This window comes from Clupea harengus, chromosome 8 (genome assembly GCF_900700415.2).
Source record: "Clupea harengus chromosome 8, Ch_v2.0.2, whole genome shotgun sequence".
Taxonomy (NCBI): Eukaryota; Metazoa; Chordata; class Actinopteri; order Clupeiformes; family Clupeidae; genus Clupea; species Clupea harengus.
This window is the reverse complement of record NC_045159.1, coordinates 14,895,288-14,921,425: the sequence shown is the minus strand read 5'-3', so window position 1 is coordinate 14,921,425 and position 26,138 is coordinate 14,895,288. Positions and strand designations below refer to the sequence as shown.

At 43.0% G+C, this 26,138-nt stretch overlaps 2 protein-coding genes across 19 annotated transcripts in view; one reads left to right on the top strand and one right to left on the bottom strand.

Moving 5' to 3' along the window:
- Positions 1-208: 208 nt before the first annotated feature.
- LOC105896201 (integrin beta-7-like) lies at positions 209-13,795 on the top strand. Of its 3 annotated transcripts, XM_031572029.1 has the most exons (17): positions 209-313; positions 715-770; positions 4,047-4,145; positions 4,370-4,446; positions 5,831-6,026; positions 6,366-6,536; positions 6,797-7,038; positions 7,133-7,288; positions 8,760-8,855; positions 9,557-9,646; positions 9,832-9,972; positions 10,368-10,564; positions 10,928-11,157; positions 11,572-11,785; positions 12,053-12,228; positions 12,390-12,547; positions 13,410-13,795. In XM_031572029.1, exons 3-17 carry the CDS (start codon positions 4,082-4,084, stop codon positions 13,479-13,481), a joined length of 2,280 nt encoding a protein of 759 aa, XP_031427889.1. In that variant the 5' UTR covers positions 209-313; positions 715-770; positions 4,047-4,081; the 3' UTR covers positions 13,482-13,795. The 3 variants fall into 3 exon arrangements, with proteins under 3 accessions (XP_031427889.1, XP_031427888.1, XP_012678392.2); XM_031572028.2 differs by lacking the exons at positions 209-313; positions 715-770 and adding an exon at positions 1,213-1,523; XM_012822938.3 differs by lacking the exons at positions 209-313; positions 715-770; positions 8,760-8,855 and adding an exon at positions 1,213-1,523.
- Positions 13,796-14,036: 241 nt separating this feature from the next.
- The window catches only part of nbeaa (neurobeachin a), a 104,359-nt gene continuing 92,257 nt past the window's right edge, over positions 14,037-26,138 (bottom strand). For 12 of the 16 annotated variants that reach the window (XM_031572011.2, XM_031572012.2, XM_031572019.2 and 9 more), the window contains 19 exons: positions 25,650-25,796; positions 24,710-24,846; positions 23,377-23,494; positions 23,154-23,256; positions 22,817-22,932; positions 22,383-22,495; positions 22,029-22,169; positions 21,800-21,919; positions 21,388-21,540; positions 20,760-20,927; positions 20,456-20,545; positions 19,490-19,682; positions 19,040-19,111; positions 18,647-18,802; positions 18,177-18,347; positions 17,891-17,992; positions 17,199-17,395; positions 16,724-16,875; positions 14,037-16,264 (listed from right to left, as the gene is read on the bottom strand). In XM_031572011.2, the coding sequence (XP_031427871.1) occupies positions 16,174-16,264; positions 16,724-16,875; positions 17,199-17,395; positions 17,891-17,992; positions 18,177-18,347; positions 18,647-18,802; positions 19,040-19,111; positions 19,490-19,682; positions 20,456-20,545; positions 20,760-20,927; positions 21,388-21,540; positions 21,800-21,919; positions 22,029-22,169; positions 22,383-22,495; positions 22,817-22,932; positions 23,154-23,256; positions 23,377-23,494; positions 24,710-24,846; positions 25,650-25,796 (2,540 nt within the window). In that variant the 3' untranslated portion in view covers positions 14,037-16,173. The remainder of the gene's footprint in view (positions 16,265-16,723; positions 16,876-17,198; positions 17,396-17,890; positions 17,993-18,176; positions 18,348-18,646; positions 18,803-19,039; positions 19,112-19,489; positions 19,683-20,455; positions 20,546-20,759; positions 20,928-21,387; positions 21,541-21,799; positions 21,920-22,028; positions 22,170-22,382; positions 22,496-22,816; positions 22,933-23,153; positions 23,257-23,376; positions 23,495-24,709; positions 24,847-25,649; positions 25,797-26,138) is intronic. The other 4 variants (XM_031572014.2, XM_031572016.2, XM_031572024.2 and 1 more) reach the window with 1 other exon arrangement.

The window sequence follows — 26,138 nt, the reverse complement described above, 5'->3', positions numbered from 1 at the left end:
AGCAACACCATGGCTGAGTATTTCCACCTTGGAACTGCAGGTTACAAATTACTCAAAAACATTGAATCAGACAGCCTGGGTTTCACACGTTACATCATACTTTAAAAACACAAATGGTACAGCATTTGAATGCAGCTGGCAGTTTGATATGCTGAGACTGCATGGATGACGGAAAAGCAAAAAAAAAAGAAGAAGAGTTCACTTCCTGAGCTGTTAGTCTGGCAGAACCACCTGTTCTCCGAGAGAGGCCACATACAAGACTAATAGACTGGCAGCATGCAGCAAAGCAAAGCAAAGGACTAAGAGACTTAATGTATGGCTTGACGTATATCATTTGTTTGTTATTTAGGTTTCCAGAATGATTTCTTGATGATTGTCCTTGACTAAATTTTGAGAGATGTGAGGAAATTGTATTGAGTTATTTATTGTTGAAAATTTGCACCTCTGCAGTGTCTTGGAAAATTGATTTGAGAATTTTATTTGATTTGATTTGGGTTTCTATAAAGAAGCTCAAACATTTCAGTAGAGAGAAGGAGAGGTGTTGGTTTTGTCATCCAAATTCCGATATTAGATTAAATGAGTAGTAGGTAAATGGTAAAATTGCATATTTAGGCAGATATTTTTTACATTCTTTGGATTTCTAGTTTCCACCAGAGACTTGTTAAAGAGTCTCTCCCCCTCACTTCACTCCAACACCATTTCCCTTATTTTCAGAAGCTTTCTCTTCCCCTTCACTCTAATTCTCATATTGAAACAGGACCACGGTGACGGTGAGTCTGAATTCTTCTGTCGTTTGTTGATAGCTACATACTATGCACATAAGTTATGTATTAAAACAAATGTAAATATTTCGTAAAACATATAACATGTACATTTCTTTTATATAACATGTGTGCATGTGTGTGTGTGTGAGTGTGTGTGTGTGAGTACAACATTTTTTAAATGTAAAAAAGTAGTCTGTATCTATTTCTGTAAAATCTTATTAATTTGGTTATACAGTGAAATTCATTAATTCATGCAAGTACAAATTATAAATAAATATAATAATATAAATATATTCTCAACTTTTCTCTGCTGTTAAGCCTCTAAAAATTATTGTCAACAGATATCTAAACTCAGACAATTGGAAGACAAATATGTCGATAAACACAAACTGAAATAAAATTAGAACCAACATGTTTCTTCTTAGAATTTTTTTTTAAGCATTCTTCCAGGAATGTGTACTCATTTCTGGCCCGATTGCTGTGTTGTGGGCACATTTACTAAAGCAGACATATATCTGAACAGTGGTTTATCAGCGCGGCCTCATCTCGTGCCAGTGTGAGACCGGTTTACAGACAAGATGTCTAGCACTAGTCACGCTTCCTTCCTGCCAGTGGTTTATTGCTTCAGTTTGAATAGTGCGTCTGCAAGTGGGGGAGAAAACAGATCAAAGCTACAGAACATAGACACCGATAGAAGATTTCTCCAAGAAAGGTGTGTCATCTTGAATGATTACATCTCTGGAAACAAGAGACTTAAAGGTTCGTTGTATATCTTATTCTGAGTGAAAATATAAGGAACTATATTTTTTAGATGAGGCGGCTGTAAGGTGTGAAGTAGTACCTGTGAGTAACATTCTGCAGTTTTGAGACCTGTCTAGTGGATATGAGGATGAGTGTGACTTAATAACTGTATAACTGTACTAATTTATTTACAAAGTTGACAAATACGCATGTATACATACAATGTGTGATTATTAGTTGAAGGCAAGAATATGTTTGAATGCAATAATAAATGTAGAGTAAATGCTACATATAGGCATACAGGTATTGACATATACAGTATGACGGGACAGGAGTATACACTATCATAATAATACGTTTAAATAAAGCCTCAAGCAGCAATCGTCGGGGTCCAAGTAAGATGTGTGAACTGCCCCAAGTAGCGAAAGGCTGAATGATTTGACTGCTTCAACATAGGTCCATTTGAGGATAAGGATTTAAAGACAAACTGAATTTTGAAGATACACCAAACCATGTCAGAGGAACAGAGGAAAACATGTTGTAGCTTGTTGTAGTGACACCATATGGTTGGTCTTCTGTAAATTGGGTAAATGGCTTCTATATACCATTATGAATGAGCATACAACATTCCATTAAGATTGGCCATTCACACAGGCTTGTATTGGCTGCTGAATTTTGATAGGCTGTTGATGGTCTTTTTTTGAGTGAGCCGAAGGTTTAACTTTTAAAATGTCAAATGGCTGTGTGGTTATAACTGTTTAGCTGTTGCTATGGACACTAACTGTGGTAGGTTCATGGAAACTTGGTCGTGACCAAACGTTCACTTGCATGTTCATACTGAATGCACTAGAACATGCATGCACTTGAACATGCATTGGCCTATGAAAAGGTTCAGCACCTGACAAGTAAAAGAAGTTTGACATAAACATAGCATGACATAAGCAGAAGCCTTTTATGCAAGACTACCTGTTGAGGATTACACTCTATATTTTGAGATGAGGAAGTTTTTATTTTAAATCTAATCGTGAAATGTACTGATATACCCAGGTGAAAAAACCTTGACTGTACCATTTTGAGACACCATTAAGATGCACTTAAATATACTTAAATTAATATTTTTTGTTTAATTCTGTACTTTAAAAAAAATATATTTTGTTTCAACATAGAGTATATTTGAATCCACCTTTCAAATATCTATTAATATACTTATAGTATATAGGAAATGTATTTATGATTAAATGTGTGGATATGACCCATGACAACTATCTGATTGCTAAATACCCACACATTCTCAAAGTCAAAGTCAAAGTCAAAGTAGCTTTATTGTCAATTACTTCACATGTCAAGACATACAAAGAAATCGATAGGACGTTTCCCACTCTCCCACGGTGAAACATATAAAGTGCACAGGCACAACAGATAAGACAAGACATTTCCTAATACTAAGTAAAACATACAGATACACGTGAGTGAGGTTATGGTAGTGCAAAAAAGGCAATTTGGTAATGGCAGCAAAAAACATCCTGTAAGATGTATTTGTTACATTAGCAGTGCAAGTAGAACAGTAAGTGGTCCTATACCTTCTTCCAGAGGGTAGGAGGCTGAACAGACTGTGTGCGGGGTGGCTGGTGTCACTCGCAATTGAGGTAGCTTTCCGGGTGAGGAGGGTGGTGTATGTGTCTTGCAAGGAAGGGAGTGGGGCACTAATTATCTTACCAGCTGTGTTCACTATGCGTTGCAGTGCTTTCCTGCTGTGTTCAGTGCAGCTACTGCCCCACACAGTGATGCAGCTGGACAGGATGCTTTCAATGGTGCCCCAGTAGAATGCGTTCAGGATGGGTATGGGCAGGGGCGGCCCTAGCACATTTGGCGCTCTAGGCGAGCTTCACTCCTGGCGCCCCCCCTTGTGGCCGTTCACAGAGGAAGTCCATTCTGACTGTATACATACATTTCCTACACATTATAAGTTAACAGTTCAAAAAAGTGGATCACCTGATCCTAAATAAAGCAGTTCAAATCGTATGTCTGTGAGTATCTTATAAGCTACCTAGTTTTTGGCGCTGGCATGGGCCTGTCTCTGTGTCAGATGCTTTAGACGTAGGCCCTTGCTAAGCCTGTGCCACTGCTACCGTTCAGTTGGCTTCTGTGGCAATGACACTTTTTACAACAGCCGTGCATTGTGGCATGCCAGCCAGTAAATGTATGTGGTAAAATGACCAATCTCCTGACTCAGAGCAAGAGCAACAGCATTGCAAAGAAATTCCATTTTACCATCTCTGCTACACCACACTATTTTCGCCAACAAACGCAGTCAAGGACTTTCTGCATGATTTACGATTACTTCTAGCATCAACATTTTATTACAAAAAAAGAAAAAGATTGTTGCAACAGATAAACAAAGTGTGTAAAGTGCACAGTAATAATGGGTATCACTGTTTTTTAACATGCCTTGAGACTGATGACTTTAATTTTCTGACAACAAAAATGACATAGTTTACCTTTAATCTTCCACTCTCTTTACCCCTCTTCTTCGCTCTGTAGCTTTCCCACTACCCTCTTCCCTGTCTCCAAGGGCAATGCAGCAGACATGGTTTATGGTGATTGTTATTCTTTATTGCTTGGGACAGAATGACACCCTGGGTGAGTGTACATTATGACTTGGGAAATTTTGCACCCCTCATCATACATAAATTCATTTTATTTCAGTGTCTTTCAGAGACAAGAATAAAGAGGTTAAACTAGAAAAAAGGAAGCTAATCCTATTAAAATATTGGCATCATATGGGTACTCATGTGCAAGTGTGTGTGTGTGTGTGTGTGTGTGTGTGTGTGTGTGTTTGTGTGTGTGTGTGTGTGTAATCCTAGGTATTCAGGCTTGCCAACCGCAGCCTACATGTTCTGAGTGTTTGAGAAGTCCTGGCTGTGCATGGTGTAAACAAAAGGTGATATCTGCTTTTCACAAAATAGTCTTTCTGTACATCAAACACTTGTTCTATGTAGTCTTTTTTTTGTATCAAAGATATATGGCCATCATTTCATTAGGCAACCGCAAACGGGCTTTGCGCATCAGCAACCGTGCAGTGAGAATAGGCGGGGATACCTATATTTGCTAATTTCATTGATACAAAGCAGGGCGCAATCAAGCATAAAATAAAATTAGTAATTAGTGGATGTGGCACTGAAGTCATTGAAGTCACAATGAATCGACCATACCGTATTAACATTCACACGGAGCTCAGTAACTGTTCTACAATAGAGCAAACAACTAAATTCTAATTGCGAATGGGGGCAGTTTACGGCGACGAAGGTTGTTATGCAGGAGGGCTGCAGTTTCACAGAAAAAGGTGTTGCTTTGAAGTAACACATCTAAATATGGAACTCCTACGTCTGTGCACAGACCCACTCATGTTTGCATTTCTTGTTCATGTTATGAAATTAGCAAAATTATTTATTAAATGAGTTACTAAATCAGTTTTAGCTCATGCGAGACAGACTTTGTGTGTTGCCCATTGCCCATCTATCAAATTAGGGGCCCACAGTAAGATAAGCATCTGAGCCAAATGCTGTACGGAGTCCAAGCCAAATGTGGCACACCCCTCTGTCCCACTGACATGGTGTACAGTGCTTCCTTATCTGTTCTTCTCTTCTATAAAGGGCCACAGTCATTTTCTGTTTGTGATAAAACCACAACAGAAGCTCAACTCAAACCCAACTCGACTTCCACACAACATATGGTATAGAAGAAATCACATAACACACACACACACACACACACACACACACACACACACACACACACACACACACACACACACACACACACAAACACACACACACACACACACACACACACACTCACACACACACACACACACACACACACACACACACACACACACACACACACACACACACACACACACAGACAGAGATAGATATGGGAAGGCAACAAGGCATATCAGAAAGCATTCTGGCCAATATTAAAAATGCAAATACAGTATATACGTCATATATAAAGTGGTTAGAATGGACAAAATCAAATACAAAACTATTATGCAGAGGAAATACCACAAATACGTGTGTACAGCTTCGGTGATACAGGGGGCTGTGTTGTGAGACACCCCTTTAGGTTTCAACTCCTGTCTAATTTATATCTGTGTTCAAGTTATGTTGTTAATCTATTAGTTGCTCAATGTGCATAATAACTGGCTGGCGCGTATCATTGTGTACATAGGTGGAAACACACTTCTCCTTACACACACATACACACACACACACACACTCACACACACACTCACAAACTTACTTACCATCTGTGCCTCTCAGGACTTCCTCAAGCCAGGAGAGGCGAATGAACGTCGATGTGATTCGGCCGAGTCACTGCAAAGTAGGAAATGTGCAAATGGCCAAATGATCAACCCCAAGTCACCCCCGGAGGTCAAGAAGGACCGTGAGCTGAGCAGTACAAAAGAAAATGTGATCCAGCTGAAGCCACAGTCCATTCACCTCAAACTGCGAATAGGTCAGAACCACAGTCTCTTCTGAATGTTATGTACACACCTTTCTATTCTTAAAGCAGATTGTTCTGTTCAGCAACTTTGCTTACTAGGAAGGTGGGTGAGGATACCTGGTAACTGAAAGTAAAGTCTCTTCCCTTTTCTAAAAAGAGTTAATGGATTCATGCATCATAAGATTTGACCATTTGAGATAAACATGCATATAAAGTAACAATCGGATATGCATAGACATGTCTATTATTTACATGCCCAAACTAATGGGCACTAGTGCTAATAAACGTCTCTCTTGTCCCCTCTTGCCACTCTCGCTCCATCTTTCTATCCCTCTGCTCTTTCAATAACAGGTCAGCCTTCTGAGTTTAAAGTGTCATTCAAGCGTGCCGTGGGCTACCCCATAGACCTGTACTACCTGATGGACCTCAGCTTTTCCATGAAGGATGACCTGGACAATATCAAGGACTTGGGGAAGGACATCCTCACCACTCTAGAGCAGTTCACCAAAGACAGGCACATAGGTGAAATAAACCACAGGCTCTGGCATATGTCCCAAGTAGTGTACTTAATGGCATACAGAATTTGCTGTGGAAGGAGCTCTTTGATTTGAGCTAAAAAAAAATGTTCTACTGCACTCTTTTGCACATTAAAAGCCTCATCTGAAATAGACTGATTAAGCCTTGTGCATTTAGCCATTTATTAATAAATCAAAAGTGTTGTTTGACCTTTCTCTTCCAATGTTTTCCCTCTTCTGCACTCTCTGTACGTATGCTGTACCCAGGGTTTGGATCATTTGTGGATAAGGTGGCACTGCCGTACGTTAGCCAGCTGAAGTCCAGACTGAAGAACCCATGCCCCAACCGCCTGGAAAAGTGCCAACCGGCTTTCAGCTTCCGGAACGTTCTCCCTCTGACAAAACAGGCAGAGAGGTTCAAGGTGGAGGTGGGCAAGCAAAAGATCTCCGGTAACCTGGATTCGCCCGAGGCCGGACTGGACGCCATCATGCAGTCAGTTGTCTGCCGGGTATGGAAGTAAAAATCACAACAATCACAACAAACATGACGGATGAAGCCACTTTCAACTGAAACCTTTTTCTGTCTCACCTCTGTCTATGAAGACTGAGATTGGATGGAGAAACGTCACCAGCATTCTGGTCTACACGTCTGATGACACCTTTCACATGGCGGGAGATGGACGACTGGCTGGAATCTACAGCCCCCACGATGGGCAGTGCCACCTAGATGGCACATCTACCTATGAGGGCACACTCCAGGTGAGAAGATGTTGCCTCAAGGCACTCATTACCCCACAATGATACCTAATGCTGGCTTTGTGCCAAATCTGTTGACCAAGGTCTAATGCTGAGAAAAGATTTTCATAGATTCATCTGCTCTACTGAAGCATTGAGATAACATTAAATCATATATAGTTTACTTAGAGAGTCCTGAGTGTGAGTCTATGTGTGGAGAAGTAGGTCATCCTGGGGCCATCTGCTTTGCCAGGGATTCCTACCTCTGTCACTCATGTTAGATTAGGGATTATTCATTATAAAGGGGTATAGTCATGAATGTTATAGAGTCATTTTAGTTATACAGTCCTCTCACTGTCACATGCAAGTACCCATAGCCAGCAACCTAACCGAACCAATATAACAACTGCCCAACCCTAGATTCTGCGCAACAGGATACAACAATGCACTGGCTGGAGATAGCCGCAACAGGCGCCACATGTTGTACCTGGGATCCATAAATGCGCTCACAGTACAACATGCTCTGTCTGTAGACCACAAGTGCTAAACACAACAACATGACTCCCCAACCATAAAACCTGAGCAGCAAGATACAACAACCTCAACAAAGCTATGTTTGTGAGAATTTCATTGGGGTTTTCAAGCAGGCACCCAAGTTTTGTTATCTAAAGTAGTCTGCGAGGGCCTCAGCCACAACCACTGACTCATTTTTTCAGCAGTGTTGTGGTTTATTTGTTACAAGGCTTCTAACACCTATTTCCACTGTTGTCTGTCAACCTTATTGCCTTGCTTCCGCAACCAGTTCCCCATACTTTAGCTTCTTCCTTTCAATGGCTTCCTCAATCGCATCTTCAAAGGGAATTGTTATGCATCCTATTGTGTAAATTGTGTCTGTGTCTGGTCTCGTATCAGTCACAACAATACACTGTGGAACTTGAAGTTGTCTACCAACATCAGCCAGCAATCTCCAATCCTGCGTTTTGCAATCTCATAGCGGTGCAGATCTGAACATCAAGCATCTCCAACTCTAGCCATATAAACAGTTTAAGACACCTCCTTTTAATGTAAAGGATCTAGGCTTCTAATGCAAACAGGTCTGGCAACCTTTTGTTCTGTATAATAATCAGGTTTCTCTGACCTGCTGTCTGAGATGGTTCCCAATGACCTACCCCCATTCCCATACTATAATTGGTTGCAGTCACTCACACCTCAGTTTGCTTCCTGACCCCATGTGTCTCAGCAATACCAGTGAGTGGACCTTTCCTTTGTTACCCTGATACGATTACCATTTTGGAAATAAGCTGGCCAACCTTTGGTGGTCACAGCAGTGGCCAGTAGGCTTTTTTCTATACACATACTGTACATGCTGCTGCCTATCTGTCTTAATGTTTGTCTGTGGGACATTTATCAATCAATCATTAAATGTGCTGTGTCTGTGTCTGTGTCTGTGTCTGTGTCTGTGTCTGTGTCTGTGTCTGTGTCTGTGTCTGTGTAGGATTATCCTTCTGTAGGCCATCTCTCTAAGGTTCTTCAGAGGAACAATATGCAGCTCATCTTTGCTGTCACCGAGGAAATCTTCCCGGCGTACAAGGTCCGCTAACACACACACACACACACACACACACACACACACACACACACACACACACACACACACACACACACACACACACACACACACACATACACACACACACACACACACACACACAAAGTTCTTCAGCTCAAGCCCTGGAAGTGAATGCCACAAAATAGTTTTAAAAATGTGCTATGCACCAGTATCAACTGAATTCGTCTTTATTGTTGTTGCAGGCTTACTAACATGGCTACCACCATAGTTACACTGTTATTCTGCTTTGCTGCACCCATTTGTATGTTTTCATGTTTCTGAATATAATATTTGGACTATATGAAGTCACAGGGCAACAAGGTAGCCAAACTTTCACAGTGATTCAATAAAACCTGGGTGTTAAATCCTGTTAAGTGAGTCCTGCCAGTGAAATGTGACGAAAGACCCTTATCTGATGCAGTGGTGGCCTAAGTTTCTTGTTTCTAAGACAACACAACTCATAACAATAGAGTGTGACCTTTAAAGGCTTTAGTCTCATCTACATTATTGCACAAGATAGTCTATTGGCGTATGAGGTGTCCTGTTCAAACCCCATGTTCTAGTTTCCCCCTTTCCTATGAATAATTACTTACCCCTTCATCCACACCTCCTTCTTTATGTTTACCCCTCATCCCTCTCTTTCTCTCTCTCTCTCTCTCTCTCTCTTTCTTTCCTTCTGTCAGGCACTGAGTGAGTTGATCCCTCGCTCTGTGGTGGGGGTGCTGACAAAAGACTCTAGCAATGTGGTGCAGCTCATCTCAGATGCATACAGAGTGAGTGTGTGTTTGTGTGTATCTCTGTGTGGTTGTGCATGCAAAAATTGCAAGCATAGAAACATTTCCTGACTGTCTTTTTTCCTGTGCATGGGTAGATTTTTCAGCTTCACGTTACTTACTGTGTGTGTGTGTGTGTGTGTGTGTGTGTGTGTGTGTGTGTGTGTGTGTGTGTGTGTGTGTAGAATCTGTCCTCCTCCATAGTGTTTGAACATGAGCATGCCCCAGCAGGCCTGGCCATCTCCTATCGATCACTCTGTGAGGGAGGGCAGTACCCTAACTGGAGCAGCCGAGGGGAGTGCAGCGGAGTTAAACTTGACCAGCAGGTCTGACACACACACACACACACACACACACACACACACACACACACACACACACACACACACACACACACACACACACACACTCACACACACATATAGATATGGTTAGAATGGACAAAATCAAATAAAAAACTGTTATGCAGAGGACCTACCACAAATCAAATTAACTCAGTATACAGATACAGTATAATGTATCATGGACTTTCTGAACCGAATCAAAGCAAAAGCAGCTTCTGTGTACAGCTTCGGTGATACAGGGAGCTGTGTTGTGAGACTATGTTCCCCTTTAGGTTTCAATTCCTGTCTAATTTATATCTGTAGTCAAGTTATGGTGTTAGTCTATAAGTTGCTCAATGTGCATAATAACTGGCTGGTGCGTATCCTTGTGTACATAGGTGAATTTCACTGTGCGCTTGAACGCAACAGCCTGCCTGGCGGAGATGCAGCAGTTCAGCATCAAAGTGCAGGGCATTAGTGACATCCTAACTGTTTTCGTGGAGACTTTCTGTGACTGCGACGGCCATTGCCAGGACCGTGAGGAGAAAGCACCTGACTGCAAAGGCAACGGAACGTTTCACTGTGGCATGTGCAGGTACCGCAGAAGCTGCGCCACTGTCACCTCTGCTCGCTTCCTGCAGGCATGGCCTACTTTTTTTAGGGTAGATTCGCGTGCCAACTTTTTGTTACCACAGCAATCATATTATATACTATTATATTTTATACTTTCATACTCATATACTGCAATTAAGCTCTACAGTGATCTGACAAAACCTTTATGAGTTTGAATTAAGAGAACATCTCACTAAAAGTGGTATTTGAATCCGTTCTGTTCTGCATGAAGCAGTTCTTGGCAAATGTTGCGCCACGATTACTTTTGTGCACTAGACTACTTGACTACTTGTGTGTTTCTTTCTGCTGCTACTGATGTGGTTCTGTGCTTCCTCTGTCTGTGCAGCTGTGATGGTATGCATCTTGGCCAGCACTGTGAGTGTGAGGTGACAGACGACTTTGACTCCATGAAGGCTCTGTCCGCACTCTGTCGTCAGACAAACAAATCAGAGATATGCGATGGCCATGGGGACTGTGAGTGCGGGAAATGTTCCTGCCATAGCCATTATCGCGGTGATTACTGTGAATGTGATGACAAGAGCTGTTCCCAGGACAACAATATGCAGTGGTGCAACGGTAAGTGCGTGGAAGATTTAAAGCATGTTAGTTGCTAGTTCGATTCCCTGTCGAAGCGTTCTTGAGCAAGACACTGAACCCCTAATTGCTCCTGATGTGCAGTGTGCCATCAGTGTAAAATGTGTATACATCCTTGTAAGTCGCTTTGATTAAAAGCGTCTGCTAAATGACGAAATGTAATGAAATGCTTTTGTCCAGTCTATCCACTACCACCTCATTTATATGATAGTTTAGATTTCACTTGTAATGGTGTGATGCTTACATTATTAGTTCATAATTATTGTTTCAGTTTTTACTGAAACAGCGATACTTCAAGTTCTATCTCCAAAACCATGAACAATGCATTCACCATGTATGCTGTACTAATTGCACATTCTCTGCTTTAAACATAGTACACTCCTGTGTATTTTGCAGGCAAGGGCTCATGCAACTGTGGCAAATGTCTGTGTGAGGAGGGATACACTGGTGAAAGTTGTCACTGTCCTGTGGACAAACGGGACTGTATTAAAGGTGATGGCCTGGTGTGCAGTGGACAAGGCGAGTGTCCTTGTGACCGATGCATCTGCAATGGGAAAGTCACTGGGAAGTACTGCCAGTCGATCCAAGAGCCATGTAGCAAAAAGTATCAGTAAGTGTGATATGGTAGCGATGGGGGATTGTCTCTCTTAGTGGGTCTGCTTTTATGTGTGTGTATCTGTGTTTGTGTGTGTAGTCTCTGTATGTATGTGTTGTGTATGGCGCGCGCGTGTACACCTCTTGCTATGTGTGTGTGTGTGTGCATGTGTGTGTGTCTCTTTCTGTGTGTGTAAAGAGAAATATGACCTAGACAGAGGGAGAAATAGGTAGACAGAGACAAGGAATGTGACATATTGTGTGTGTGCATGCGTTATTGTAGGACATGCACACTGTGTGCCGTTCAGAAGGGGGAGGACTGCAATACGGAATGTGATGGTATGACTACAAAGAAGGTGCCTGGCCCACAAGAATATGTCTGTCTTCATGAGGGACTCACCTTCCAAGTCAAAGTAACAGATGAAGGACTCATCCAGATACTCTACGCAGACCTGCCCCGTAAGACCTTAAAAAACACAACAAACTTGCCTTACAAACACCAGTTAGCAGTGATAAAAAGCTAGCTAAGGAACTGCTAATTGATGTACTATGGCTAATTATTTGACGATGTGATGCTGTACAAGATGTCCTTATATTTTCCCTCCTTTTTCACTCTGCAGAATCGATTGATAAAACACACGTCATCATCGGGAGCTCAGTGATCAGTATTTTGTTGATCGGTATTGTGGTGATCATCGTGTACCGGCTGCTGATAGAGCTGTACGACCGCAACGAATACCGCAACTTTCTGAACGCCCAGAAGCAGACTACGTGGAATGTAAGACAACCACCTCCCTAACAAACACAGGCAAAGCCCACTGTTTTCAACATTTTAAGCAAGATTACAGATTTGAGTTCTCAGATAACTTTTACTAAGGTCTCAGACCTTAATTAGCTTGTTAGAGCTATGGCATGTTCACAATCATCGTTAAGAAAGGCCAGGTGATATCAGTGACGGGAAGTTCGGATCATTTTACTGACTCGGTTCTTTGAATCTTTTTATACAAGTCTTTGGATCTTTTTCACGTGACCTGCATTCAACAAATCATTTGTTTCCTTGGCTGAGCCTATGCAACAGTCCCGATGCGCGGCCACGAGAAAATGAACGAATCTCTCTTTGAGAGGACTCGTTACTCCCGAGTCCTTGTAAGGATTCGAATCGTTCACGAACGACACATCACTAGGTATCATCAAAAAGCTGTGGCTAGACCCCAAATGAGCAGCAAATGCAAGACTGCCCAGAACTAGAAGCCTTCTGCAAGAAAGAATGGGGGCGGAAATACCCTAAACAAGAATAGAAAGACTTGGCTGGCTACAAAAAGTGTTTACATGCTGTGATACTTTTTTTGGATATTTCGAAACTGTAGAAGATAGAAATAAAAAAGTGATCTAGTATTAAAGAAATGAGTCATCTAACTTTATGCTCTCTGGAAATCAGCTTAGTTAAGCGCAGAAACCAGGGGTGCACCACAAATATCTGCTGCAGCCACTTTCTCACACTCACGTACACACGTTTAGACATCACGACATCAACCAAATACTGTTCTTCTCAAATTGCTAGCCAGACACCATTCAAACAGATAGCATCTATAAATATGACTGTATCTACTGCTGAGTTGTGCCCTTTTATCTTTTGTCAGGAACAAAACAATCCGCTCTTCCAGGAAGCCACTACGACCGTCATGAACCCCTTGCATGAAGGGGATGATTAGAGAAGACTTGCATGTCTGTCATGTTCAGCACGGCCTCTGTTCTCTCATCAAGTGATGACTTACATTTACAGGGAGAAATCATTGTTTTAAAGACATGAATTAATTCATGTTCCAAAAAATGTATGGTATTAGTTTGTAAAAAAGATTATCGTAAGTTTTTTTGTAAATGTATATCACATGTTTTAATTTAAAGGAAGAGATTTATACGGGAATGTTTAAGATGTAATCTGTTTAATTTGCCAAGACAGTCTTCTAATTATACTTGAATGAAATCGGCTTGTTGTTACAATAAACTTTTGAAAGGGTTAGTTATACATGGCGTAACTTGTCAATGCTTACTATGGTTTGGGACATGCTATTTTTCAAGCAAGTGGTTAGATATGACTAATTGAAAATCACTTTTACACTATGGCCAATCTTTTTATGATATCACTACATGCTAAAAAAAAAAGTCACTGGAATAGAGATTGTGTTCATGCATAAAGGTCATACTGGCAAAGGAAGCAAAACTTCATATTCGGGTTTGTCTAGACAAAGGAAAACTCACTATACAGATTTTGTTTTTGTTTGTTTTATTATAAATACGACAAAAAGGAAACCATTTTAATTTACAGTTATTGATCTTTAGATATTGGCATGAATCAGCGGTTCAACAATTTGTATAGACACCTTCCAAGGATTACTGCCTGTTTCAAGGTGCACCATTATGCAACAGCGTGGATCTTCCTCATCAGAACTCTATTTAGAACTCAACGGGAGGCAATCAAAGTAATCAGAGAATTGACACAGTGCTCTCAACAAATGAGGAAGAGAAGCAGCACATAAAAACAAAACATTAGGATGGGACTCGTATGATGTTGTCCGTCTCAGAATAGAAACAAAACAAACAAATTAATAAAAATATAATTTAAAAAACGTATAAATCAAATATACAGTACTGACAAAATCACTTGTCTGGCATGCAACTCTGCAGCTCGGTTCAAATCATATGCACGCTTATAGCCAATGAAAAGGCAAGTTCAAATCATATGCAAGCTTATTGCCAATGAAAAGGCAAGTTCAAATCATATGCAAGCTTATGGCCAATGAAAAGGCAAGTTCAAATCATATGCGTGTGTATGGCCAATGAAAAGGCAAGTTCTCACGTGTTCTTTGCATAATTTATTTCTTTTCTTTCCTCTTTTTTTAACTTATGTCATATTTTACATTTCTGCAATAAAACATGGATACAATAGCATTAGATTTCATACTGTAGTATATCCAAAAATATTTTCTTTTCTTTTTCTTGTTTTTTTTTTTGGATGACAAACTGTTCTATACGCATGTGCATGTGTGTGTGTGTGCGTGTGTGTGTGTGTGCGTGTGTGTGCGTGTGTGTTACCCAGATGTCAAAACATCAGCTTTTCCCATCCTCTTGTGTGATCCATCTTTCCACAGGATTTTTGGCAATCGCCCAGGGCACATTTTCAAAGCTACAAAGTCATGATATTGCTTATAGTAGTGTGGCTGTTGAAATCAATCGTTACACGGTTTTCAATATCATTTTAAATACAAACATTGATGCACGGCCCCATCCTTGAGAAGACAGCCCCGGAGAACAAGGTAGAGAAGCAGAAATCAGAACACTAATAAATAGATGTGAAGTGCCAACACAAAATAAAACAAATAAAAGAATCTTACATTGATTAGTTTCTCTTAAATAATTAACAAAAGTCCTTGTGTAGTGTGTGTGTGTGTGTGTGTGTGTGGGTGTGTGTGAGAAAGGGTAACCTTTCTTCCTTTCCCCCAAGCCCACCTTGCATGCCTTGCTGCCCTAACCAACACAATATATACATATATGACAATACGATTACCAAATATACAAAGAGGAAAGTGAGTCTAGATTTCAGATAATGCTTTTCCTCTCCTTCTCTTTTTTTGGCAGCTCTCATATTACATCATGGTCATGTATTATTATCATTATTACACATTAATGTACATACAGCAAGTTGATAACTTAAAAGTGATGTGTCATTCATCGTGGGGCGAGATTGAGATTCTGTGGCTTCCTCCCCATTGTAAGCAACTACAGATTGCAGTTAGGTAACTGTCAGTCGATCATTTTTTTTTTCTTTTTTCTTTTTTGCTTGTTAATCTACATTTCTCATTCCTATGACAACCCATCCCGCCACAAAAAAAAAAAAAAAAAAAAAAAAAAAACTGAAAACACAGCAACCGATACAGACATTATTCTTTCTGTTTTTTTTTCTTCTGGTGGGTTAAAAGCATCCCTTTTACACTGAGGGTGCTGGGCCAGAGAGAGGGAGTGGCCCTTGACCTCAACGTGCTGTATGCAGTGTTGTCTGTGGCGCTCATCGCCGACCTTTGTTCATGTTCATTTTCACAGTTTGGAAAACAGTGGAACCTCACACGTGGGGGTTATCCTGATATGAATGGGACCCTCCCCATCATTCTCCGGGCTCGGGGTGTTTTACGGTAGAGAAGTCACAGGTTATTGATCGCCCCGGCCGGCTCAGTGCTTAGAGGGGGCGGGGCTTACAGGTATCACTCACAGTCCCTCCTAGGAGCTGATTGGCTCCCGGGCTGCTGAGATGGTACCCAGCGCGTGCCATTCTCTCACCTCCTCCGGTCTGCTCCTCCTGCCCACTGCCCCTCCTCCTCCTCCTCCTCCTCCTCCTCCTCCTCGCTGACGTCAGTACCTGTTCTGGTGCTCGTAGTGCCACCGGTTGAAATCAATGTTGAACGCTACGATACTCCCCGACGCCATGCCAGTGATCAGAGTCCTGTGGAAAGACAAAAGGCATGAGAGGGCATCAGCAGACAGCAGCCTCGCTCCTCCCCTCCTACACCATGTACTTGAGGGGAAACACCAGTGTTGACCAAGAGCTGGGTGCTACAGTGTATGCTATAGCTAAATGTTAACAAAGACCAGTCAACGTGTGCTATTTATAGAGCACTGAAGCAGACTGACCTTCATGTCACTACCTACAAGAAATATTGCAACACCACAAATTGTTAAACTAGTAGAGTATTGCACTGCTGATGCAAAGGTCATGAGGTCAATTCAATAATAATAAAAAAAAAAAACACGTCTGAAAAAATATGTATGGCTATTCTCCGAGTCAATATGGTCAATGTATCTACGCACTATGCACTATGAAACTAAATATATACAAAATAATTAAATACATCAATACAATCAACACATGAGGTGGAATAAAAACAGTGTGGGATGTGTCTACCTCTGGTCATGGGACAGGTCCATAGCTCTAATACCGGCATCACAGCCAGGATAGATGTAGAGCTGTTTAAAATCACAGGCCTGCCACACCTCCACAACGCCGTTATCCCCCCCTGTCACCAGGTTCTGTCCATCACTGCTCAGGAGAATGGCCTAGAACACGGTAAGAGACCAATCAGTACACAGACACACCCACACACACACACTTGTTCCCACTTCTCCTTTGCGCATGCATAGAGAAACACTCACCCATGCTCATAATCATGCTCATATCCTTTTCTCACATGTAGAAACACAAAACGCACACCACCTTTCTCACGCACACACACACACACACACACACACACACACACACACACACACACACACACACACACACACACACACACACACACACACACACACACACACACACACACACACACACACAGACTGCTCTTCTCTCACAAAACCTCTGTGTATGGCCAAGCACTCACCCGTGTGGAGTCGTTGACGTCCATCTGGGCCAGCAGTTTGCCATTGATGCTGAAGTTGCAGAACTGACCCCTCTCGTAATAGATGATACAGTGGCCCTCGCTGGACACAGAAATCAGACGCGGCCTCAGGCAGTTCTCTGGGCCCTCCAGGGCCCTCAGCAGGTCCCCGGTGATGGTGTGCACCAGACATGGACCCTCTGTTCAACACACACACACACACACACACACACACACACAGGCATGCACACACAAGCATATACACAAGCATGCAAACATGCACGCACATACACACAAGCACGCACACACAGGCATATAGACAAGCATACATGCACGCACGCACACACACAGAGGCACGCACACACACGCACACAAGCACGCACACATAAGCACGCACACACAGGCACGCACACACAGGCACGCACACACAGGCACGCACACACATCCAGCATTAGAAAACAACACTACCACTGCTGGTCTGTATCCATTCACTCAAATGTATTCAGTGCTAGAATACAACATCTCTACGGAACATAATTCAACCACCCAAATGCACCCAAAACAGTCCATAAAAACACTGCCACAACTTTATGTTATCCACTCACTCAAAATACATACAGTGATGTTGCTAGTACACCCATCCGAAACTACTGGTATGTATAGAGTGGCTATGTATAGTTTGTGGTGTGACAGACCTTTAGCTCCACTGATGACGAGGCCCAGCTCAGCACAGACAGACACACACACCACCTCATGGTCGTGGCCCGTGAGGACAGCGCGGGGGGCCGGGTAGTCACCTGCACACACATTAGCACAAAGGACAGTCAGTGACGTGGCTATTGTCAAGTTTAAGTAACATATGGTATGGTATATGTATTATCAACAGCAGGGGCCAACAGCAAGAACGTTCAACATCCCCAGGGGATCTTTTTCATTAGCTGTCCTATCCTAGGCCAAGAAAAGGGCGACGGAGCAACTCACTGTTGTTTGGGTTGTCACCGATGATATGGTGCCTTCCGCTCCAGTACCACAGCAGCAGAGTGGCATCCCTGGAGCCCGACACGATGTAACAGTCCCCTCCGATGTAGGACTCGGACCGGGCCAGACACGTCACCACGTCCCAGTGGCCAAACACTATCTGGGTGAGCTTGCCTGGCAACAGAGAGAAATAAGAACAGTGGGAATTAAACACACACATAACCCAAGGTTTTTCGGATCAGTTACACATATTTTAGGGACTATTATATCATTATTGAAAAAACTATTCCCTAAAGGGCATCACATGACTTGAAAAAAACAAAAACACACATAGAAATAGGTAAATACAATTAAAGTCTGTATAGTCACATGATAAGATTTTATCTTATCTACAGTAATACATTTGATAATTCAGACACGCATTACAATAATTCACTGGTACAAATGTAATATCATTCGGTAGTTGATCATACCAGTTTCTGTGGAGTAAACTCGGAAGCTCTTGTCCCAGAAGCCACACACCAGGATGTAGCGGTTATCCGCCGTCACCACGAAGCAGTGTGTGTTGATCTGGATACTCTGATCCACGAGGTCTGTGATCTGCCTCTTGTTTATTCCAGAGTTGTTGGCTACAGAAAGACAACCACCAAAGCAAGTCCAAGTCAAGTGACTGATCATACATAATGCTGTGCTTGTACTAATGCTAACGCTAAATGCTTGCTTCAATTTTGAAGCTTTCATTTTTTTGTTTCTCTCATTTCTTGCTTTAGTTTTCTTCTTCTTCTTCCTCTCTCCCTTTCACTCCCTCCTTCTCTTAATCGCCCATTCCTTTCACTCAATGTTTTCTTGTGGTCTTGCACACTCACCTATCAGTGGGTCCATCTCAATGGGAAGGTGATGAGCCTGTTCTAAAGAGTATCCTGGAGCTCCTCTTAGACCTGTAAAACACACACACACACACACACACACACACACACACACACACACACACACACACACACACACACACAGACAGAGACACAGACACAGACACAGACACAGACACAGACACAGACACAGACACAGAATACATTCAGAGACGCACAACATTTTAATCTTCTAAATTGGACATCACTAATTAGTCTTGACCGACACAAGAGACATAGTCCAAACAGACATAGATTCATGGAAACTATAGAACTCTTGATATCCCAGCATTACGTTCTCTATGAATGGCCTTGGAGCAGGATTAAAAGCCTCCTTGACTGGAGTGTGTTAGAGGCAGATGCGTTCACTGCGTGATGTGATGCCCTAACGTGCGTGACGCCCTGGCTCACCGACTGTGTTGTGCCAGCGGTTGACGGCGAACAGGCGGCTGCAGGTGACTGTGACGGCGGCGGGGATGCTGAGGTGTGGCAGCGTGTTGGCGGCCACGTGTGTCACCGGCGAGTTGGACGGGAACTTGAGCACCATGATGACGTCCTGCTGCATCTGGTCCTTAAACATCAGTGGACTCTGGGGAAGGAAACACTGATGAGCAGAAGAGGAAAAAGAAAAAGAGAAAGAGAGAGAGAGAGAAGAAGGGAGCGAGAGGGAGAAAGGGGGGAGAAATGGGTTTGGAGTAAATGGGGAAGAGAGAGAGAGGAGGAGTAGAAAAAAACAGGGGGAAGGGGGATACAACACAGGGATAGAGAGGGAGAGGAGAAGAACAGGGGAGAGGGATGAGGATGGACAGACAAGGAGAGCAGGACAGGATGGAGAAAGGTATATTAGTGTGGAGCTACAAGGTAAACACACAGAGGAAGGCTGCAGGAATGGGGGCTTCTGTAGGGAGGTGAGGATCGGGGGCGAGTGGGTGGGTGGGTGGGTGGGCGGGGGTGGGTGGGTGACCTTGGGTGCACGCTATGTTCAGAACCGAGTGAAACACTGTGACCTGGGTCAGATTCATTTAAGCCAATTAGACACACATCTGAATAATAACGCAGCACTTAGTTCTAGTTTACTGACGCCACGTCTCTTCTTTTGGCCGTGAGTCAGACAGTCCATTAAGATGCTACATGCCATGCAAGCTAAGTAGGCGTGGGATGGCAAATTTGCTCGTTGGCAAGGTCAGTGTGTGCTGCTGTGGCAGATTGGTGTCCTTGCCAAAGCTGCTAAAAACATCTGCATAATCACGGAGACATCTGTATAACGCATGCGGAAGATTTAAGGTCACAAAATGAATCAGTGACCGGCTGTGAACACGTCATGCGTGTCACGTTGGAGATAACACACGGCAGAGATAGGCATGTGGAGGGCCTCACCAGATGCATGGCAGAACTGCGAGGCGGGTGGGGCTCAATGAGCAGCTGAGATGGGACCTGTCCAAAGGTCTGGATCTGAACTTCCATGGTCTGAAGAAGGACAGAAGAGCAAAGGAAGACAGAGAAGGAGAGAGACATAATCAATGTATGTTAGTGTAAAGGACATTTTGTAATATAAAATAAATTGTAAATACATTTCTGGTATCTTGGAGGTTATTTTTGCACTTTATATATTATTAGTGTTATTTTGGGAGGTTTGTGCTGATCCTCTGTTACATGACTTCCTCTCTTGAGCTGTACGCACCTCTCTGAGCTGTGGGTCGGTGATGGTGTCCATGGTGATGGAGCCCTCGTAGGACAGGTAGTGGAACACGTTGAGTGCCCGCACCGCCTCTGGGCCCCGCTGTTTGTAACCGAAGATGAGGTCGATCCACTGGTGCAGCTGACAGGACACAAACTCACTCTCCAGAGCCTGGGACATGACAGGGGGACAGACAGTGGTACAGGTGGTAGAGGAGTCGTTTAGTAATCGGAAGGTTGCTAGTTCGATTTCTCCATTCCTCCTTACCAAGTGTGTAAGTGTCCCTGAGCAAGACACTGAACCCCTAATTACTCCTGATGTATAAATGCAATTTCCTTGTACGTCGCTTTGGATAAAAGCGTCTGCTAAATGACTAAATGTCTAAATGACCATGACCATAGAGTAGGTAACAGGGACAGACACGCACACAGAAATGACTAAAAGTTCATACATAGAACTGTACAAATGCACCAGGATGTTAACTGCATTTCATTTACATATCCTTGAATGGATCATCTTACAGCAAAATTATAGCATAATTCAAATAGAACTATAGGACGCCAAGAACTAAGCGGTCAGCAAGGAATTATACCAAATGCATCCAACAAATCGGTCATGAGAAGTCCCTCACCATCCTGTTGATTCTGACAAAGTCCTCAGGTTTCTTGGCCCAGGCAGGCAGGTCCACATCACACACCAATGCCCTGTCGTCCCTCACACCCATGCAGTAGCCATTACTGTTCATAAACATCTCCGGGAGGTAGTAGAACTCAGGTATCAGCTCCTGTGAAGACAAATCACACAGAAAGTCAACAGTCTGAAGCTAGCCTGCAGTCCAGTAGCGTTCTGATGCTTTGACACGACGGAGGTAGTTCTTACAGGGCTAGCGGGGCCCTTCACATACTGATGAATATTTATATCTGCACTCTACTGTCCTGGGAGCATTCCCTTCACACATGATACCCATCAGCAATATTACAGTATGGGCCTATAATATACACTGAATGAAATCACAGTCTTTTCCTTTTTCTATTAACTCTCACCTTAACATCAGAGGTATCTCTCTGACAGTTCCTCCAAGAGCGTGCAATGCCAGAGAAGGTGCGGTCAGCGTGGTCGAACTTCTTGTCATTGCCACTGAGGAAAAAGGTGGTGAAGGGCTCCTAAAGAAGAAACAGACAGACAGACAGGTGTGGTTTGGCGTCCCCTGCTGGTGGCTGTGATTATTGTCCGTTATGTCAGTGTGAAAGGGGTGGAGTGGGCTGTACTCACTATCCTGACAAGCCAGGAGAGGGTGCCGGCGGAGGTGGAGTACAGCATGTCGTAGTGGTGAGGGGGTGTTCCATCCTCGTCCCAGCTCTCAAAGCGCTCCACATAGAACGCCGCACGCTTTGGATTCAGCGCTCCGATTGGCTGAGATGGCCGGGCACAGAGGAAGTGTGACATGTCAGGAAGTGTGACGTGTCAGGACAGTGACAGCACATGATCACAGACAACATTTTGCACACCAACCTCTCATTCGCTCATTAGACACAATTATCCTCTTAACTACTGTTGGTTTTCCAATGCCCTTAAGGTACACACTGTGTGATCATCTTGGTCCCAAGTATGACGTCTGAGCCTTACCTTTGAGAGATCTCTGAAGTTCGCCGGGAGGGTGAGATCCAGTTCCTCCGACTCATAGTTTGTGAGCACCCAGGGGAACACGGGGTACTGGTTCAAGTCATTGTACGTCCTTCCTGAAAACACAAACAAAAACACAATCACAGTAGGGTTTATTATTTAGAATCATCCAGTAAATTCATTTAAAATGACTGATTTAAAGATGGCAATGACTATATGTCAGCACGTACTGCGTTTCATTCAGAATTTCTATTATTGTACTCTGTACTGCGGCATCCTCTTTAACGGCTCTCAGCTACACATAGCATGACGTCACTCCTCTTGGGAAAAGGCTTGTGTCGTATAAGGGGTTTGTGTGTGTGTGTGTGTGTGTGTGTGTGTGTGTGTGTGTGTGTGTGTGTGTGTATGTGTGTAATAGATGCCCTGTGGTAGCCCACCTGCGATGGTGTTGAGGAACATGAGGTACTCAAAGTTGGAGATTTCCCTCCTCTGCCATCGCTGCGTCATGTTGGAAGACTTGAAGAGCTGCCTTGGAGTAGCCAAGGAGATCCGCCTGAGGGGGGGCAAAGAGGTTAGAGCTTTTCTCATCAAAGTTCCCATTAGCAAAGAAGACTAGCACTCTTTAACCATGTCTGAACTCCTGTTAAACTAGGCACACAGCGTGTTAGCGTGTACCAATTCAGGAGCTCTACACTTTAGACTACACTTCTTTTACTCACGGCTGTACAACCCAGCCCATGTTAATGCATGCAAGGTAAACCAGTGGCATCTTACCTAGCCTGAGGCAGGCCATAGCTGGTGCCAACGCCCACGCGTGGTAAACTGTACACCACCTTCTTCACTGTGGCTTGATCGGGGAAGTTGAACATGACGGAAGCTGGGAAATACCAAATGAATACAAATCACACCATACGCCAGAGAAATTCGAAGTCTTTGTAAGGCTTAGGGAAATATATCAAAATTTGCTTTACAGTGTGGATCAACTGAGTGATCTTACTTCTGTTGGCCATGAAGACCTCCAAGCCGGTGTTCTGAAGCAAGTAACGCCTGGAGAATACGGCCCGGATCTCACTGAACATCCACTTCCCGTGTAAGCCCTCGGAGTAGCCCAGGACCTGACAAACACATCAAAGGTTTCAACTGACTTCTGAATTCTTAAAGGAGCAATAAGGAGTTTTGGTCAAACACTAGGAATCAACCTACTGAAAAGTATGCAAACTGCACTGATAAAAGGCTTGCTAGCATGCTAACTCATGTCTTTTAACAATATAGTTGTTATGCTATGAAAGTTTATTTTTTGCACAGAGCTGTAGGCCTACTGCACAGCCTAGTAGCCTAGCATAGGCTAGTTGGAAAGACAGGTTTTTATGTGTCCTTTACATGACAATATACCATCATAATGAATCTGAAGATGATACCAGTACTAGTTGCTTATAAAAACCTGCATCAAAAAGTGGCAAATTGTCTTTAAGCTTTGCAAATGAATGCGCTACGGAGGTGCAAACATGCTCGGTGTGATGCAGATTAAAGGCCTAGTTACTGACCAAGCTCAAAGAGAAAGATGTGGACACGAATCCCTTCCTAGCTTCTAAGAAAAGCGAGAGCTCTTCCCTCTTCATTGACGCTATGTGTTAGTGGGCCTGCATCTGAATGGCTCCAGGGCAGACAGCAGTAGTGGGCGGCATGACCAAATGTGTTCACCCCAATGCACTCATGAGCTGATCAGTTTGGCATTTGTGGGTTAGGACGTTTAGACACACATACACGGTAGGACTGAGAAGGATACAGTGAAACATGGCTGGATGTTCTTTGTGGAGGTATTTATGTTATTTGTCGTTGATTGATGACCTGACGGTAATTTACTATCATAATTCAAATGAGCCCAGGATTTAACTTTATTGCCCAAAGCCCGATGAGGAGGGACACTTCAACAGAAGCCAGACCCTGGGGAGCTCTGCATGAGGACCGATTGGAGGATGCAAATCACTCTTCTTCAGTCTGTCGCTCAAGAGATGCCTACGCTATTTTTCCGCTGCCAATTGCAGACATTTTCTTAAGGGAGTGTAGAGCTGCTAATCTTGGGAAAATAATGGGAAAAACCTACGGCAAAGTACTCCCTACGGCTCGGAAAAGCTATAAGGTAAAGCATTCCTCCATTTCATTTGTAGAGATATTTTGAGAAAAAGAGCTTTGGAAATCAAAAACCTTCATAGCACATTGTGATGCTTTGGAGGTTTACGTTTTGTAGTATTAATAATATTTCAACAGAATTGTGATTACGTACCAATAAACTTAAGTGTAGTTACCAACACACACACACACACACTTACTTTGGCATCGACATTTTTAAATGCGGGGTCATCCTCATCCACCTCAAAGTAGATCTCAGTGGTGGTGATGGAGAGGGTCCCCCGAGCCACGACCACCGGGGCCACCAGCTGGGCAGGTGTGCTCAGCACCACAGGGCCTGCAAGAGGAAGAGGAAGAGGGACAGTCAGTGGTCTTCATCTAAAACACACTGAGCTGGACTCAGCCTTAGTCTACAGTACTACAGTCTCATTGGAGTAAAATAGGGTATATCACTGTTTAACTGTTCACCCCACCAAATCAGAGTTTGTTTTTACCATTGATTAAAAAGCTGAGATTGAACACAGTTAGTTAAATGTTTGATTATCAACATTAAAAAAAAGAAATCAGACACTTCCTTTAATTTGGAGCACTGAATCAAACATGTTAACATGATATTTTATTTATATCCATGAATCATGGACCCCGGGGTTAGTGACTCCATTAGTGTTTTTTTAAAGACAACTTGCCTCTTGAAGTAAATATTCTTGGGCGAAAACTTGCTAAAAATGAAATAAACAGTATTGCTGTGAAAACCACGAGTGTGACTAAAACACATAAAATGCATGAACCCATATGACATATCACAGGATGTGAGAATCCAATACTCGTGTTTAAGAAGTAGTTTGTCACGCTAAAATGATTTATGCCAACCCAATACCGTTGTATAATTCACAAAAGCTTTGGAATGAAATGCTTCCTGATCATAACCATAAGCAACAGCTTTTCACGTGATATATGGAATAAATGGAGTTAAGTTTCGAGGGACATTTAGAGGCATTGTGGTGACCTGATGCCACTGAGAGCACGGGACCTGTACAGCTTGATCTAGGTAACAAGAGTACATTTTAAATGCTGTTTTTTCTTCATGGTGGCCATTATTCTAACGGGACAGCTGCCCAGCCCTGTGAGTTGCTGGGTTACCTGCGAGGTTGTCGATCTCTTTCTCCTGAAGCAGGCTCACAGCATCGTCGTCTCCCTCCAGCATGAGCTCACACTCTGGGTTCTGCGCCACCACTGACTGGCTGCGGAAAGCCTTCTTGGCTTTCACGTCCTCTTCCTCATCCGTACCTGAACCAGACACACACACTGAGCTCATCACATGCAAACTCCACGAAAAGCTACTTTCATTCAGGTCACTCAAATGGATTCCTATACAACACAGATACAGACAGAATGCGTACTCTCCTACAGGAGATTTCAACCACATATGTTGTACAACTTTCAACTGAATTTACACTAGCGAGGTTATTGAAATAACCAACCCAGACTTGTAAGAACAGAGAATGTTGTGATTGGGTTACTGTAACTTTAGTTTGGAGTGCTTTTTGAACTTGATGATAAGAATGATAGCTGTCAATCAGTGGTTCAATGTTAATGTGACAGAGAATGTTGTGATTGGGTTACTGTAAC